The sequence below is a fragment of the Cololabis saira genome, chromosome 1 (genome assembly GCF_033807715.1).
Source record: "Cololabis saira isolate AMF1-May2022 chromosome 1, fColSai1.1, whole genome shotgun sequence".
Classification (NCBI taxonomy): Eukaryota; Metazoa; Chordata; class Actinopteri; order Beloniformes; family Belonidae; genus Cololabis; species Cololabis saira.
Window position 1 is genome coordinate 27,215,478 of NC_084587.1, and position 15,776 is coordinate 27,231,253.

Here is a 15,776-nt window from a genome sequence, read left to right on the forward strand (position 1 = left end):
ACTGCATTTGAACATGATTTCATTTGCTTTAATTTCAGAGAAAAGCTTCCAAGGTTTCCAAAAACAATCTTTATTCTTAAGTACCATTATTGTGAACAGTAAAAATAATGACCAGAGCAGACATGCATGAGCAGTGTCGTACAAACTTAACACAAAGTGAGATGTTACTGCAAAGAAAAATCTGTGTTTAAAAGTTAAACAGGAAGCACTCATTTAATCTCGGTTTAAGTCATTTAAAGTAAAATTGGCAAATATTTGTTGGTTCCACCTTCTCAGATCCAAGGATTGAGTAGATTTCTCTGTCCTTTTCAGCAGAACCTCTTGTCCTCTTTATCAGACTCAACAGATAGTTTATATACTTGAATGAATAACTGGCATATTAATAACTCATTTCACAGCAACGAAACATTACGTGTTGATGTTTTGCCGGGTTGGTGTAGACGAATCCTGGCTGTTGGGTGGTGGACCAGGATTCAAAGAAAACCGTTTTTGAAAAGGTGGCATTTCAAAACTTCTCACCTTTGACCTCTTACAGAGTGGGGGTCAGCTATGGAGATAAGATTTTATTTGCCGAACTGATATATTTCGGATTCTATCCAAACGCATAAAAAGCAAGCGTAAATTTTGTGCTTACAGATTTGAGAACTGGACTTAATTGTTAGCAAAACGGTTAACTTCTCAGAAAATCTGAAGAGATTTCTCTTCCCAGATGCTCTGGCTGTGGCAGTGGGTGTAAAAACAGATGTGTCCTATATTTCCAGCTGTGGCCAGGTAGTCAACAATGTTTTCTCCTTGAAAGGTTAGTGAAACAGAACTGGAGCGTATTCTAATAATTCTTTGGACAAGCAAAGACACCAAAGACCTTTACTCAACTCTTTTTGGCAAGTTTAATTTTCTGATATGGCTCCACTCAGTTGGTCTGGGTGGTTTGTTTTATGATGGAAGGCGACGTCTGCCACCTGGCCCATTTCAAATTGATTATGGTGATAAGTTGTCCTCTAGGAAAGTGTAAGGTTAGTGCCCTATCCTGAGAAACTGAGATGGTTTGTCCAAAGTTGCTGGCTGGTTTAAGTTAAAATATTTTTTATAACGCTATAAAATTCCACTCAAAATCTTTGGACTTCATTGAAGGTAGAAATAAAATATCTGAAAACTGGGTGAATACAGTCTGCATAACTGCTGATGACGGTTTAAAGCAACACGTGAAACTTAGGCTCTATAACTCACTGCAAAACCCAGAATTGTAGAACTTTAAATAAATACATAATTTAAGAAAAGGTATACGACCCACAACTAGACATCTCTCATTCCAGTATATGCTTTATCACGGACTTTTAATCGTTTCTGACTTAATTTCAGGAAAAACAGAACAAACAAGTTTCCTCCAAATCAGTTCCTCTTTTGACAGGTACATTTTTACAAACACCTATTTACACTGTTGTTAATCATCCCCAGGACATCTTAAACTACAGTGAAGCATCATGTCTCTGGGATGTGGTAACTAATGATTTCCCACATCATAAGGATTCATCCTCGTCAGCAAAGTTAGTGAGGATGTTAAAATGGGTAATATGGAGTTTGTTTCCTTCGTCTTTTTCTTTCACTACCCCGTAAAAAAGTCGACTTTCAATCACAAAAGTTTGATTTAAGGAGTAACATGGTGTCCATTTTAGGAGTCATTAACAAATGGGTTTATAAAATGTTCCACTCTAAAAGTACTGCGCGAGACATCCAGCTAATCTTTAAAACGTTAGACGTAGAGCTCGGTAATTCTTCACCATGCTGTTTACATCTGGAATTTCTCAAATGTTTTAGAATTGTTTCTAAAATAAGTGAAATAACCCCCACGTGCTCCATGAGCTGACTGAGGATCTACTGTGCTTTTGACAACGTCAGACTGCATACAAGCTGGTTCGAGCGTAATCGCTGATTAATTAGGCAACTTTCCTCAGTGTGGATTCCTTTGACGTTGCAGCTGGTTTCAGATCGTGCCTGTTACACAAACCCAGTTGGAGTGGACACGAGGGAAGCACGTAGAGTGGAATATATGAAGCGCCATATCTCTTTTGAAAGCCTGGCTTTGTGCTGTTTTAGATTTCACATTCATGTTTTGTTTTTCTTATTCACATTGGGTTGGTCCATATGACTGCGTGTTCCCTCTTCAACAGAGCACACATCCGTATCCCTTTCCATCTTCTCTCTCTGTGTGGTGCTTTGTGCGTGTCTGAGCTGGGCAGTGGAAGTGGTCAGCAGGAGGAGGCACTGATCTTCTCTGAGACCTCTGGGTCTGACTTGGCTACCAGGAAACGCAGTCGACCCCCTCCCAGACGAATCAGATCGACCGCGCTGTGTGGCGCATCATGGGAGGAAGTGGGAGAGGAAGAGAGTCTAGTTACTCAAAGCTCAGCAAAGACAAGGTAATGGTAACAGGACATCACTTTCTGAGTTTGAACCAAGTAATCAATTGGCTGAAGAGGCTGACAGCAAAGGGCTTAGCATTGAGGGAGGAAACCCCCTGACCTGGCGTGAGTATCACCAAGAACTAGGGCTGCACGATTCTGGACAAAATGAGAATCCCGATTTTTTTCTTGCTTAGAATTGAGATCACGATTCTCTCACGATTTTTTTCCAATATAAAATTTATTGCACTTATTACTTTAACTTTGCAACAGCTGAACAAAAATATAATAACAATAAACATCTCTTGTCTTCTTTACACAAACCTTTGAATAATTTAAACAATAATAACATTTTGAACAATATTTGTTCCTCCCTGAGTTGAACACCATTTCAGAAAGGGGACTTGTAACAGATCCTGTAGTTCTGAGGCAACAAATTATTCCTCTGGCTGGGATGAACCCCCCATTGCCTTTTGCTGCTATTAAGAAGCTGCCGATACAAAAGGTAAACATTACAAAAAATATGATGGTGCCTGATAAAAGACTGGCATCAACTTTGTAACAGCTGACATTGAACATAAAAACAATAAACATCTCTCTTGTCTTTAAATAATTTAAACAATAATAACAATTTAACAATATTTGTTCCTCCCTGAGTTGAACACCCTTTCAGAAAGGGGACTTGTAACAGATCCTGTAGTTCTGAGGCAACAAATTATTCCTCTGGCTGCTTTTTGCTGTAACAGCTGACATTGAACATAAAAACAATAAACATCTCTCTTGTCTTTAAATAATTTTAACAATAACAATTTTAACAATATTTATGTGCAATATGTGTCAGGTGATGAGAAAGGTAGATGTTTCTCCAAATGTAATCCACAATCATTAACAAAATATAACAAACATGACAACATGATAGTTGACCATGACAGGACTACAACAACCTAGAACATAGGCCTAGTCCTTTTTTTATGCAGCCATCTTTAAAAAAAAAAAAAACATTTTTTTTTGTTTTTTTTTTTAAATCGTCGTCATTTGGAAATGAGATCGCGTTCAAGCATGAATCGAGATCGCGATTTTTTAACGATTAATCGTGCAGCCCTACCAAGAACTACCATTTATCTCCTCCAGCCTATTATGAAGATGAACATCAACGCTGAAACATCCTCCGTACCTCTGGTAGTCTGCTCCAATCAGACTGGTCCCATTCACAGCCAGGATGCGGTCTCCAATCCTCAGTCTGCCGTCTGAAGCCGCTGGCCCGTCAGGGATCAGAGTCCGGATGTAAATACCCGGAGCATTAAGAGGGGTATGCTGCCAGAGGAAGAGGGCTTGTTATTGTTTGAAATGGCACATCTTTAGGCCCAGAAACATTTGGCCATAATTTATTATTCAAGCTTTTAACCCGAGTAACAATATGGTTTATATGGGTTTAAAACCAGAAAATGTTTTTTCAAGGAAATGTGTTTAAAGGTATGCTCAAAACTGTGTTGGGGTGAATTGTGGTTGTTTTACATGGTTTGTTGGTTAAAGCCAACTTTGGATGAACAACAGCACATAATACAGAAAAGAAACAAAATAGACCCACTGATGTAATTTGTAAAACCACATTGAGAAGCAAATATCTATTCAGTAACTTAGTCATCTTTGTGGAGAAATTTGGGTCTACTTATTTAGTCATTTAAACACTATCATGTCATTAACGGTTGCATAAATTAGAATATGGAGAGCTCTCTTAAGCAGTACTCGAGTTGTAAAAAGAATTCCGAGGGGATGGTGGATTTTATCATATGGGGACAGATAATTTGTGCTGATTACAAATAATATAATATATTACAAATAATAGCACTGACCAAAACACCTGCAGAAATACTGCAGGAATGACATAGCAGCAGTTAAATGCAGCCTTCTGTAAGCTTTAAATATCCACTGGGCTTACATCAAATACATCAAAACACAACAATAAAAAACAGTTTTCTGAACTTATCAATATGCCTCTGTCTTTCACAATGGATCACTGCAAAAACTCTAAATCTTAACAAGAATATTTGTCCTATTTCTAGTTAAAATGTCTAATTTTATTTAAAAAATCTCATTACATTTAAAACAAGACTCATCACTGGAAAAAACAACAATTTTCACCTGTTTCAAGTAGATTTTCACTTAAAATAAGTAGAAAAATCTGCCAGTGGAACAAGATTTTTTTGCTTGTAATAAGAAGATAAATCTTGTCCCACTGGCAGATGTTCCTACTTATTTCAAGTGATAATTTACTTGAAACAGGTGAAAATTGTCAAATAAGTTATTTTTCTGGTGATGACTCTAAATGTTGAAATAGCAGTAAAACCACATTCATTGATGAAATGACATAAGGGATGGAAAGGGGGGATGATTTGGACCGTTTTTATTTCAGGGGGGATGCCATCCCCCCTCATTCCCTCTCAACTCCAGTACTGCTCTTAAGGCCCCACAACATCATTTCAACATGCCTGTGATGGATCCTTTCAATCTACTGGCCAGAGACCATGAGAAAAACCACCTTAGAGCTTCAGACTAATCTGTGTCCCATGGAAGCAGAGATTTTGAGACACATATGGGGTTGGCTAGGCCATACACTGAGAAAACCAGCAGCCAACTTCACGAGACCATCATTAACATGGAACGTTTAATGGAAAATAAAACAGGGAAGACTGAGACACACTCGGCATCGGTGACTGACTAGACCTGGTTGGGAACGGCTGATCAGGACTGCGCAAAACGGACGCTCTAAAGAGCTAAAGAGCAGTGAAGTGGGCTGAGGTCTGGACTTTGGCTGTGTCATAGCAACACCACCCCAAGTAATTTTTCTGTACGGCTTTGGAGTATTTGGGAGCATCTGAACTTTCCATTGCTAGGAAGATTGACAACTGTCTTGAATGTTTGAGAACAGCCACATTAGAATGATGGACTCCAAATTCTTTGCAAATGGCCTTTTCATTCTTGATGTGACAATTATGAAACTTAAGTAATAGAGCCAGGGATTATTTTATTCATTCATGTTTGGCTGAGTGGTTTTATAGCTGAGATGTAAATAAGTAAAAATGCATTTTTCTTTTTTTCTTTTCTCAGAATTTAAAGTGTCCTGTCCCTCAGTTTGAAGGGGTTGTCCAGGTGTTGTCTGGGCAACCGCTAGTATGTACAACCCTCTTTTTAATGATGGCTTTTGTATTCGGCAGCCTTTTATATGCACCCATAACATGCAGTGGCAATAAAAAAAAACAACAACAAAGAGATAAAGCTAAGATGAAAGGTGTATAGTAATACAAATGAACAGATTTGATGGTGTTTCAGTACTATTGATGGTATGATTATATCCATCCCCTGAAAATTCATAATTGGTCTTTCTTAAAGATTAGCCCAAACTAAATTTCCCAACAGATGTAGCAGTCCAACTGCAGGAACAAGGCAGGCAATGAGGCATAAAAGGTTAAATATGTTATTCTTTTATAAACTTACCAATCCGTCAATGAGTCCCATGCCCAGTCCGTAGGGTCCCTTGTCCAGTTCCACTACAAACACCATACACAACTCATCAGCAGGAGAAGGGACGCCAGGGGAGGACACAGGGAAAGGGAACTCACACCCACTAATACAGCCTGCAGAGGACACAGACGCCCGAAGGCACAAAACAAACACACATACACAAGGGTATCTCGATGGGGATGGACAAACACAAAGGGACGAATTGCTCTGTTGGTTCAGATGTGGCTAACTTAACCAGGCTTTACTACAATACTACTGAAACCGCAAGACTCCGCCAATTTAACATTAGTTAAAGTTGAGTTTGATGTCAAATGTGACTGCAGTGTCGCAACAAGCACAGGCTCAGCTGATTCACAGTTAAACTATCTGGAAATCGGGAATATAAGGATTCAGAAATGTACCCTCAGGAATCACTGCAGCCTGCATGACATGTGTACTTCATGTGAGATTGATTTAACATCCACTGAAAAATGTTTTACTGTAATAAATAAAGGACACTTTTTGAATCATGTCATTAAAGCACTTGGAAAGGAGATGATGGTTGTATCTCAACCATCCCATCCAGTGCTTAGTGGCTTGTGCTTAATTGTCGTTACTGACACTGTAAGGGGCACTTAAAGGCAACCTGATAGCCTCTATGAGGCTCATTTTCTTCAGCACCGGAGACCTGCTGAAAACATTAGAACTGCACAGGAAATGATGGCCCTGATCGAGTTAGCAGTGCACTTATTCATTTCTAATCTTGTAAAAAAAAATAAAAATGTCTTAAATCATTTTTAAAAGTTGTGTACATGTATTGATTTTGGCAGCTAAGCTAACTACAGAGCAATGGGCCCAAGGAGTCCTGCTGTGTTGACAACACTTAAAGATACCGAGACACATGCAAAGGTGCAATTACGGAGCTGGTATCACACAAACATGCTTCTAATAAGAAACAGCAAAGGGCATACTCTTAACATCAGCTCTTTTCACAAACAGATTGTATCATATAGTGGAAAAAGTCACATTTTTTATGCAGTCTTTAATGGCTCAAGCTAACTAAGGCGAGGCTGCTTGGTGCTGTATCAATGTGTCCTTTCAAACTGCTCTAGACACCAAACTGTTGAAGTCTAGTGTCGTGTGTTTGGCTGCCCCTGCTCATTTTTATATACTTCATATGTGACTACTGACATCCAACTCTGAGACAACTGGGTTGATGTGACTACGAAGGCCATAGTCAGCTTTACCATAGTGTAAAACCGAAGGCCTGACAGGTTCACCTTTACAGGACGGTGTGAAAAGAGTTATTACAAAGGCCTAAAGTGAAGACACAACTTTAGTTCAAGTAAGGAAACTGATCAACAAAGTCAAGCATTCATAATTAAAAACTGCACTGAGACCACTTATAAAAGAGGGAAATTTAAAACCTTGCTAGTTTACTTCTGGCCACTAGGTGACTGTATGTAAATATATCGGTATGTAAATATGTTAGCCATATCTACTTAATGAAGTTAACATGATCTATATCGTGGATAAGTGATGAATGTTAATCTAAGATAGTCTTTGTTTATACTTAAACATAAAATAATTCTCTCTTCCATTCATTGTCGTTCAGGTAGAATACAGCAGGTATGAATAAAATGAAGCAGCAAATTAGTTTTAACGGCAATTATATGAACAGAAACATGCCAGTAAATCTCTCTAAAGATATTTTTTTGTTTAGACTGATGTCACGTGACATGTGACATAAGTTATTAACGTAATATTGGTTTATCCAGTTTTAGGTTATTTCAGTGTTCAAACTAAGCAATATAACAACTGGAAAAGTCCACACAGCTGTATGATGATGCAAAATGTGGGCGGCATCTCCAGCTGTATTCAGGATTCAAAACTGACTCTGAAAATGTGTTGTTATTGCTGTGTGATCCTCAAAGAAGTGTATACGGTCATGAAACCGAACACACACCAGAAGTTAGGAAAATGTACTATACTGCAACAAGAGCTATCATCTTTTGAGGATGCATTTTATTCATGTTTTTGTGTGAGTCAGAGTCAGTGTGATCGTATTCGAGTACTCATCATCAGTGCCCGAGACTGCTTGGCAGTGTGCTTCAAGTTGATTAATGCTTTTATAAAGTGTCATTTTATCAGTGTATTTTGATTGTCTGTCTGCATTTTATTGTTCATGAAATCCCAATGAAAGTGATTGCAATGACATTGCTTGCCACCACTGTTGTTATAGTAGGTGTGTGGACTCTGCCAGCTACCCAAACTATAAATCTTTTTATAGTTATTGTTCCAGTATTTCATGTCAACAGTCCTTTGGGCAGGAAGGGTAACAAAAGGTTTATGACTATGAAAATGATGATAGTCATATGCCATGTCCTGATAGTCTCCTCAATCCAGTGTTAAACACATGGGAGTCTGTGGACCATCGGAACTTTCCATTATTTCCATTGTTTAAAACACTACAGGGGTTCAATCCTTTGAGCAAAATTTGGAGGCTTGGAAAAATATTGCCAAGGTACATTGCGGCTGTATATTTGGTCCTAAAAGTTACTGAGAAATTTTACATTTGATTACTTAATTCCTTTCATTTGTCACCTGTCAGTATGTTTATAGTGTATGTTTTACTAAAAAACACAGAAAGCCAAAACTAAACAAAAGTAATTGTCGGATGTCAACTACTTTAGTGGACACACAAGTGGTAACTTTCTATTTAAGAAAGAAAACACCACAAAGAACTTGGAACTAACAAAAGTAAGAATAAATAATAATTTACTGAAAACAAATCAAACTGGCCTGCATCAAACACATGTGACCCTCAACTTAATATTTTGTTGCAGAACCTTTCAAGGCAATCACTGGGCGACTGTGGTGAGACTTCTTCACCAAGAGACAGATGTTTTTGATCCACTCCTCATGAGCCAACTGCTCCAGCTGTATGACGTTTGATGGGTGACTTCTCCTGCTCCTTCCACAGATGTTCAGTAGGATTTAGATCAGCGCTCATAGAAGGACACTTTGGTCCAATATTTAGTTCTGACGCATTCTCGGGTGTTTTTAACTATGTGTTTTGGGTTATTGTCAAGTTGGAGGATCCATGACTTGGAACTGTGACCATATGCAGCAAAGCAGCACCAGAGCATAAACTGAGCGTCCTCCATGCTTCACACCAGGTACACTGATGTACCTTGACCTTGGAGTTCACCTCAAATCTTTTTGGAAATTGTTCTTTGATTACCATTTGTATGTCCATGGTCCATGTCCAGTGTGGTGCACAACAGCAGAGTAATGACTTTTCACCCTATAAATATGCAGACTGTAAGATTGAAAGGACCTGTGATGATAATCAGTTTAACATGCCACTATACTAAAACTATTTTCAGTGTTTTTCTAGGGATAACAACTACTGTGTGTAACCCAGTTTAGTTTTATTTTATTCTATTCTGATACGGTTGAACCCCAATTCAAAAACAACTGAGGTGCTCTAGATAGCTCAGTTGGTTGAGCGGGCGAGCTAAATGCAGAGGGTATTGCTCTCGTGCAGGTGGCACAGGTTCAAATCCCAGCCTGTCTTTCCTCCTGCTCTCCATACTCATTTCCTGACTCACCACTTTCAAAAGAAAAGGCCATTAGAGTCACAAAACAGCAATTGAAGCTGCATGAACATGTTTGGCATTGAAATGTTTGCACGTTGTATATTAGACTGATACTGTATTATATATACTGTACATTGATTCAAGTCATAATTAAATACCGGTACATCTATCAATTATAAATGTGTTAAATGCTGTTTTATAATTAATGCTATTAGTTTTTGAACCATATCTTAAAAGAAGAGAGAAAAGTGAGTAATGGTACTCCTCTGGGTATTTAAACTGACTGTGATATGTATCTTGTGTATTCCATTATGCAGTCCAGATGTTTGGATGTGAGTTAGCCTACCCTCAAGTCCGTTGGTGATGAGTCCATTGGTCTTTTTACATTCTGCTGCACTTCTGCTGGAGCAGCCGTTAGCCTGAATGCTGTTGCCCTTGCCTGGCCCAGGGCCCCCTCCTCCACCCCCTCCACCCTCTGGGTACAGGGGGTTGTTGGCTGGTGTCAGGACGCAGGATGGGTCTGGATTTGCTGTTCGAGGATGATGCATGGTGCCATTCCTTCTGAGGCTGTGTGTGTGTGATTGACCCGAGGGTCTGTCCCGGCCCCTCTCTTCTGCCTTCTCTGCTGTCACCTCATCCCCGGCACCCCCGGAACGGGGACTGCTGTGGGATTGAGGTAACAATTCCCTCTGTGTTGTGATGGGGAAAGAGAGATTTTAGAAGAAAATAACATTGTCAGTCGATATGATTAAAACTTGAATGCATTATCATTTTATAAGCAAAATTTCTACTTTGCACTTGCAAATGCGTGTGTTTCTTTGTGCACACGAGGGTGCTGTAACACTGGGGATTATGGTCTAGTCAGCCGTTTACACTAATTAGACAGCCTAAAGACTAATCAGATTAACCATGATTTAACCATGTCTAGGTTTGTGTGTGTGCTTGGGTTGGCTGGAGTAGAAGGTTTTGTCTCCCAGATATGGGATTATGAAGAACTCCTCAACAACCACAGCTGCTGAAGCACATGGCCTGGATTACTGCTAGGTGCCTGTATTTGACAGAATCTTTCTGACCTGAACGTCCGGCCAGTCAGCTGTGTTGGTTCCGTTTGACTGTGTGTGGACACTGGGAGGGTTGTTGTGAGTTTGTGTCTTGGTGCGTAGCCCCCACAGGTAGTGGCGGACATAGAGCAGCTGTCTGTAGATGCTGTCTTCTACACACTCGCTGTCCAGATCCACTCTGAAACCGGAACTGGGCAGCACAATGGGTGGATGGTTCTCAAAGCTCTCCAGCAGGTCAACTAAACACATACAAGCTGATCTTAGCAAATATGTATGCACGCTTGTTCTTTGCAAACATTTCACTGTGTTTGGCAGCTTTCACAGTCTTTAAAGCAGTAGCTCAACAATTGCATCAGACGAGTATCTACAGTACCTGTTTCAGAAATCTATAATGATATAATAGCGGAGTAGTGCACATTTTATAAAGCAATTAGAAAACATTGGTGCAATGTGTAAGATCATAGGTTAAAATATCATGAAAAAAACCTAGAAACAGCAAGAGAGTGAGAAGAAAAAAAGTGCAGTCTTGTCACAAAAATGATGACTATGTATTTGGCTGCTGAGATATACAACAGGTTAGCGTGCTAAATAAGTAGCGTCGGGCTGTTCAGTTTCATAATAGCAGTTTCTGCCATGTGTGGTGATAGTGAGGAACATAGAAGCCTCAGAACCACATGATGACATGAAGAAAGTGGCACGGTTTGTGGGCGTACTTGAACTTGTCAGTCATGTAGGCACTGCCCCCAAGTTTTAGGACAGATAAACAGAAACAGCAAGGTTTGGCTGAAGCTTCCAGAGGGAGAACTTTGCTTCAACCAAAAGAGCAGATAAAAACAGGGCTTAAAGCAGAGTAAATATCAGCACTGCTTTCCCCCGTTGGAGACAGCTCATGGACAGCAAAGGAAGGAGGTTTGATGCAGAACTTGCAATGTTTCCTCTGGATTGGTAATTCAACCACTGCTGAGTTTTGTTTTGCTTAAAACTTTCGATGATAGAGTAAGTCAAGTTACTACGAGGTCAATTCAATGCAAAATGTATTGTTGTCAACAGTGTCCCATCTAGACTGACACAGCGCTGATTTGACTCGTTTCAGAACTGCAACCACAAAAATAAAAAGTGCAATAGAAAAAGACAGAGAGATGATTTTTGAACTGATGGTGAAAAATAAAAGTATAACTGAGAAAAGTAATTGCTCCCTTGATTAGAAATCTTTATTTGTTGTTACCGATTATGTGTCTGGATTCTCCGATTTTGGATTTTGATTTGCAACACACGTCATAGAATTGTTGAGGAGGGACTGTGCATATTCTCGTTTCTTACTCGAGGCTAAACCAACTCCGTTTGCCCAGCTATACTGGCTCCTTTTTGATTGGAGTGTGGTACATGAATTTAATTTATGGCTTCACATTACACGTTGCTCCTTTAACTGATGTTCTGTGTTTTGACAACATGAGGGTTTTATGATGCAATGATTTTATTTATGCTTCTTACTACAAAATACATGAGTATATATTCAATGACAGATTCACACACGTACCTGATCTATATATATACGGCTCGTCCTCACTGCTGGGTTGCCATAAAGGGACAGGGCCTACCTCCCCCGTGAGCTGGTACTGGGTGAGAATCCTGTGGAGTTGGACCGGTTTCAGAGTCGGATGTTCACTGGTCAGTGCTCGCCAACTCAACTGCACACAGAAATAATTCATATTCATACTTCTTTCTATTCATAAGTCAAGACAATTACATGCAGTCACTCAAATAACCCTAAGCCTCTTTTAATAATGACATGGAAAGCTAAGAAACATTTGAAATTCTGAATGGCACTGAATTGCAGATGCATGTTTTTGTGTGGCAAGGTCACCTGTGTGAGCTGCTGTGGGGGTGTGGCTACTATGGACACGGCACTGTTGAGTTTGGTGAAGAATTTTTCTGCCAGATGTCCCAAACCCAGCCTGTTTGCCCACTCCATAACCATCTGCAAACAAGCCTGAATCTGCAGTGCCTTGGAACGCTGGAACCAACCCCGAGCAGGACCTGGACGCACACATGTATACATGCACACACAGAGGGTGATCTTTTGGTTATTTTACCTGAAACACTGCAGTAGATATTTTTTCAAGGGTAGTTAGAATACAAGCTGTGTGTGTTGTATATACATGTTGTTCTGTATAACAATACAGACATTAATTTTTAATTAAGTTGTGATTGAAGTCTGTGAAACAGCAGCACACCCACAATCCTCCTGCAGAATACAAATGCACTGGTGCAGGAGGATTCAGATGAATTTATGTGTTTTAGCAGCAGACCAGCTACAAGCTGCACCTCTATTGCTTTCACTATTGTCGTTTTTAAAAGAAATCTCCTTGCATAATAAAACTGTAAGGACGTTTTTACAAATAAACAACCAACAGTTCAAGATCTAGAAACTGTAATGCAGGCATCAGTTAGTCTGTCAGCCTGCTGTTATATAACCTCACTGAAATCAATATGCGTCTCATGCTTTCTGAAGTAATTCCCAAAATTGAGAATCATCATGTGGATTGTTGGTGGCATCATTAAAGATTTTTCAGTATCAAATAACTTTCTCCTTGCCACAGCGGATCACCTGTTTCCATCCTACCACGTCTTGTGCATCTTCTCCAGTCACACAAACCAACTGCATATTCTCTTAACATCCCTTAACATCTTCAACTCTACTACCCCCAGCTCTGCTTCTTGACTCTTGGTCTGTACCAAGCAACATGAAAGCTTTGGCCTCTCTACAGTCCTGTACGTAACATTTATGTATAGAGTGCCTTTAACAGACGCCAGTCACAAAGTGCTTTACAATAAAAACATAATAACAAAAACATGATAGCGATGGATAAAAGCGATGAAAAAAAAAGCCATCTACAGCATAAAGCAACACAAATCATAACTTTAAAGCCTGAGGGGGTTCTTGGATGTTGGTGCCGCCACCACAAAAGCTCAAGCACTGTGGGATTCCCCGTCAGTGATCCCACAAGCCTCTCAATGTTATTGACATGTTTTTGACTGCTATTAGTCTGTGGTTGCCACAGGCCTTCTCCTTGTGTCTCTCCTTTTTCTGTTCTTCATTCTCTCTGTCTGTTCTCTCTTTCCTGCTCTGCCCAGCTGGCCTGCGGCAGGAGGATCCCCCCCTTATGAACCAGGTCCTACTCAAGGTTTCTTCCCTCCTAAAGGGGAGTCTCCCTACGAGACTCCCTACGACGGAGTATTAGGGCCAAACTAAGACAAAAAAAATTGGAAATTACGAGAATAAAGTCATAATATAATGAGAATAAAGTCGTAAAATTACGAGAATAAAGTCGTAATGTTGCGAGAATAAAGTCGTAATAGAATAAAGTCGTAATATTATGAGAATAAAGTCGTAATATTACGAGAATAAAGTCGTAATATTATGAGAATAAAGTCGTAATATTATGAGAATAAAGTCGTAATATTACGAGAATAAAGTCGTAAAATTACGAGAATAAAGTCGTAACATTACGAGAATAAAGTCGTAATGTTGCGAGAATAAAGTCATAATATTATGAGAATATAATTTATGAGAACTCTAACAGGAAGAGCTTCTTCTCCCTGTGTTAAAATGAGGAATATTGAGCATCTTGTGAAGTTATATTTATATATTTATAATATATTACGACTTTATTCTCGTAATATTATGACTTTATTCTCGTAATTTTACGACTTTATTCTCGTAATATTATGACTTTATTCTCGTAATTTTACGACTTTATTCTCGTAATATTATGACTTTATTCTCATAATTTTACGACTTTATTCTCATTAAATTATGACTTTATTCTCGTAATTTCCTTTTTTTGTTTTTTTGTGTGGCCCTAATACTCCGTCGTACTTCCCTTGCCACTATTTGGCTTAAGGTTTTTCTTCCTCTAAGGGAGTTTTTAACTGCCAGTGTTTATGTTACATTTATGTAATAATCGCTGTTCTCATGTTCTGGATCTCTGGAAAGCGGCTAGAGACAACTTCTGTTGTAATAGAGGCTATGTAAATAAAATTGAATTGAAATTGAATTGAATTATGTTATCGGCTTCATGCAGGGTTGCAGCTGTTTTCATAATCTATTAAACTGTCACTTATTTTCTTTTAAAGATGCCTGATAGTACCTTTCAAATTTCTAATACCATATAAGATATGAAAAAAGTACTTTGTATATTAGGAAAGTTAAGGAATATTTTTTTTACTTCTCCGACTAATCATTCTACCTTTAACAAAACTTGGGAATTATAATATGCTAAAATTGTGTCAAAAATATACAACTGAATACAGTTTAAAAGTTGTAACTACTACAGATCGCCAAATACACTTATTGTTTTGTGAACTGTTCTTTTAAAGGTTGTTGCCATCATGGTCTTTTTGGAGACAGAAGTCGCCATATTTGGACAGGAGAGTGGATTTGCTATTTGATATATTTGACTGGTTAGCAACTAAATAACTTTAAAGCCACTTTATGTAGTAATATAACTTATGACCACATGGGGGCAGCGTATCACACAAAACGTCATGTGCTACCCCTCTGGTGTAGCACATGATGACGTACAGTACCGGGTTAACCAAAGTGGCATTACAAGATCTGCTGTCATCTTCGCGCTCTTTGGACAGCATTGTTGGTGGCTCTGAAGTTCTGGTGTACATACACATATATAGCCAGGTAGAATAAAGGAAGTTATTACTTCTAAAATGACTTTCTATGGTTCCCCCTTTTTGCCTTGTGGTGTTTTCGAAGTGTCCAGCAGGTGACGCTGTCACGTTATGTAGAGAGGCAGTGTCCCTTCCTCCAAGTGCTAGGGCGCACTTGTGATGTCACCAGTGTGAGGCAATCGATGATCCCGATTGGAAACTGGCAAAATTACAGTGCGTATCAACGAGCAAATGTCTTGAAATTTGTAACCTGGCCTAAATACAGTCTTTGGTGTTAATAGGCAATACTGTTATAAGCCTAATACTGTAAGATTGATGGTTGATTCATCTTGTAATGATGAAGATTCATGTAGATTGACAGGGATCAGTGGGAAACGTGACACTGCCAAGTTGACCATCCACTGCCACTGTAGGGATGTACGGGCCTCCGTGACGGCGTGACTGTTTAACAAAGAACTTACTGAAGGTTGAGGTTTTATTGTTTTGTTTACCTATATTTGTGCAGTTGATTTGTTCAGAGGGGAGAT

At 39.2% G+C, this 15,776-nt stretch overlaps 1 protein-coding gene across 3 annotated transcripts in view; it reads right to left on the reverse strand.

Annotated features, from left to right (window-relative positions):
* Positions 1 to 73: 73 nt before the first annotated feature.
* The window catches only part of radil (Ras association and DIL domains), a 39,939-nt gene continuing 24,236 nt past the window's right edge, over positions 74 to 15,776 (reverse strand). For 2 of the 3 annotated variants that reach the window (XM_061719715.1, XM_061719697.1), the window contains 7 exons: positions 12,428 to 12,600; positions 12,101 to 12,251; positions 10,576 to 10,802; positions 9,849 to 10,191; positions 5,895 to 6,034; positions 3,574 to 3,713; positions 74 to 2,346 (listed from right to left, as the gene is read on the reverse strand). In XM_061719715.1, coding sequence (XP_061575699.1) covers positions 2,247 to 2,346; positions 3,574 to 3,713; positions 5,895 to 6,034; positions 9,849 to 10,191; positions 10,576 to 10,802; positions 12,101 to 12,251; positions 12,428 to 12,600 — 1,274 coding nt within the window. In that variant the 3' untranslated portion in view covers positions 74 to 2,246. The remainder of the gene's footprint in view (positions 2,347 to 3,573; positions 3,714 to 5,894; positions 6,035 to 9,848; positions 10,192 to 10,575; positions 10,803 to 12,100; positions 12,252 to 12,427; positions 12,601 to 15,776) is intronic. The other variant, XM_061719706.1, reaches the window with a different exon arrangement.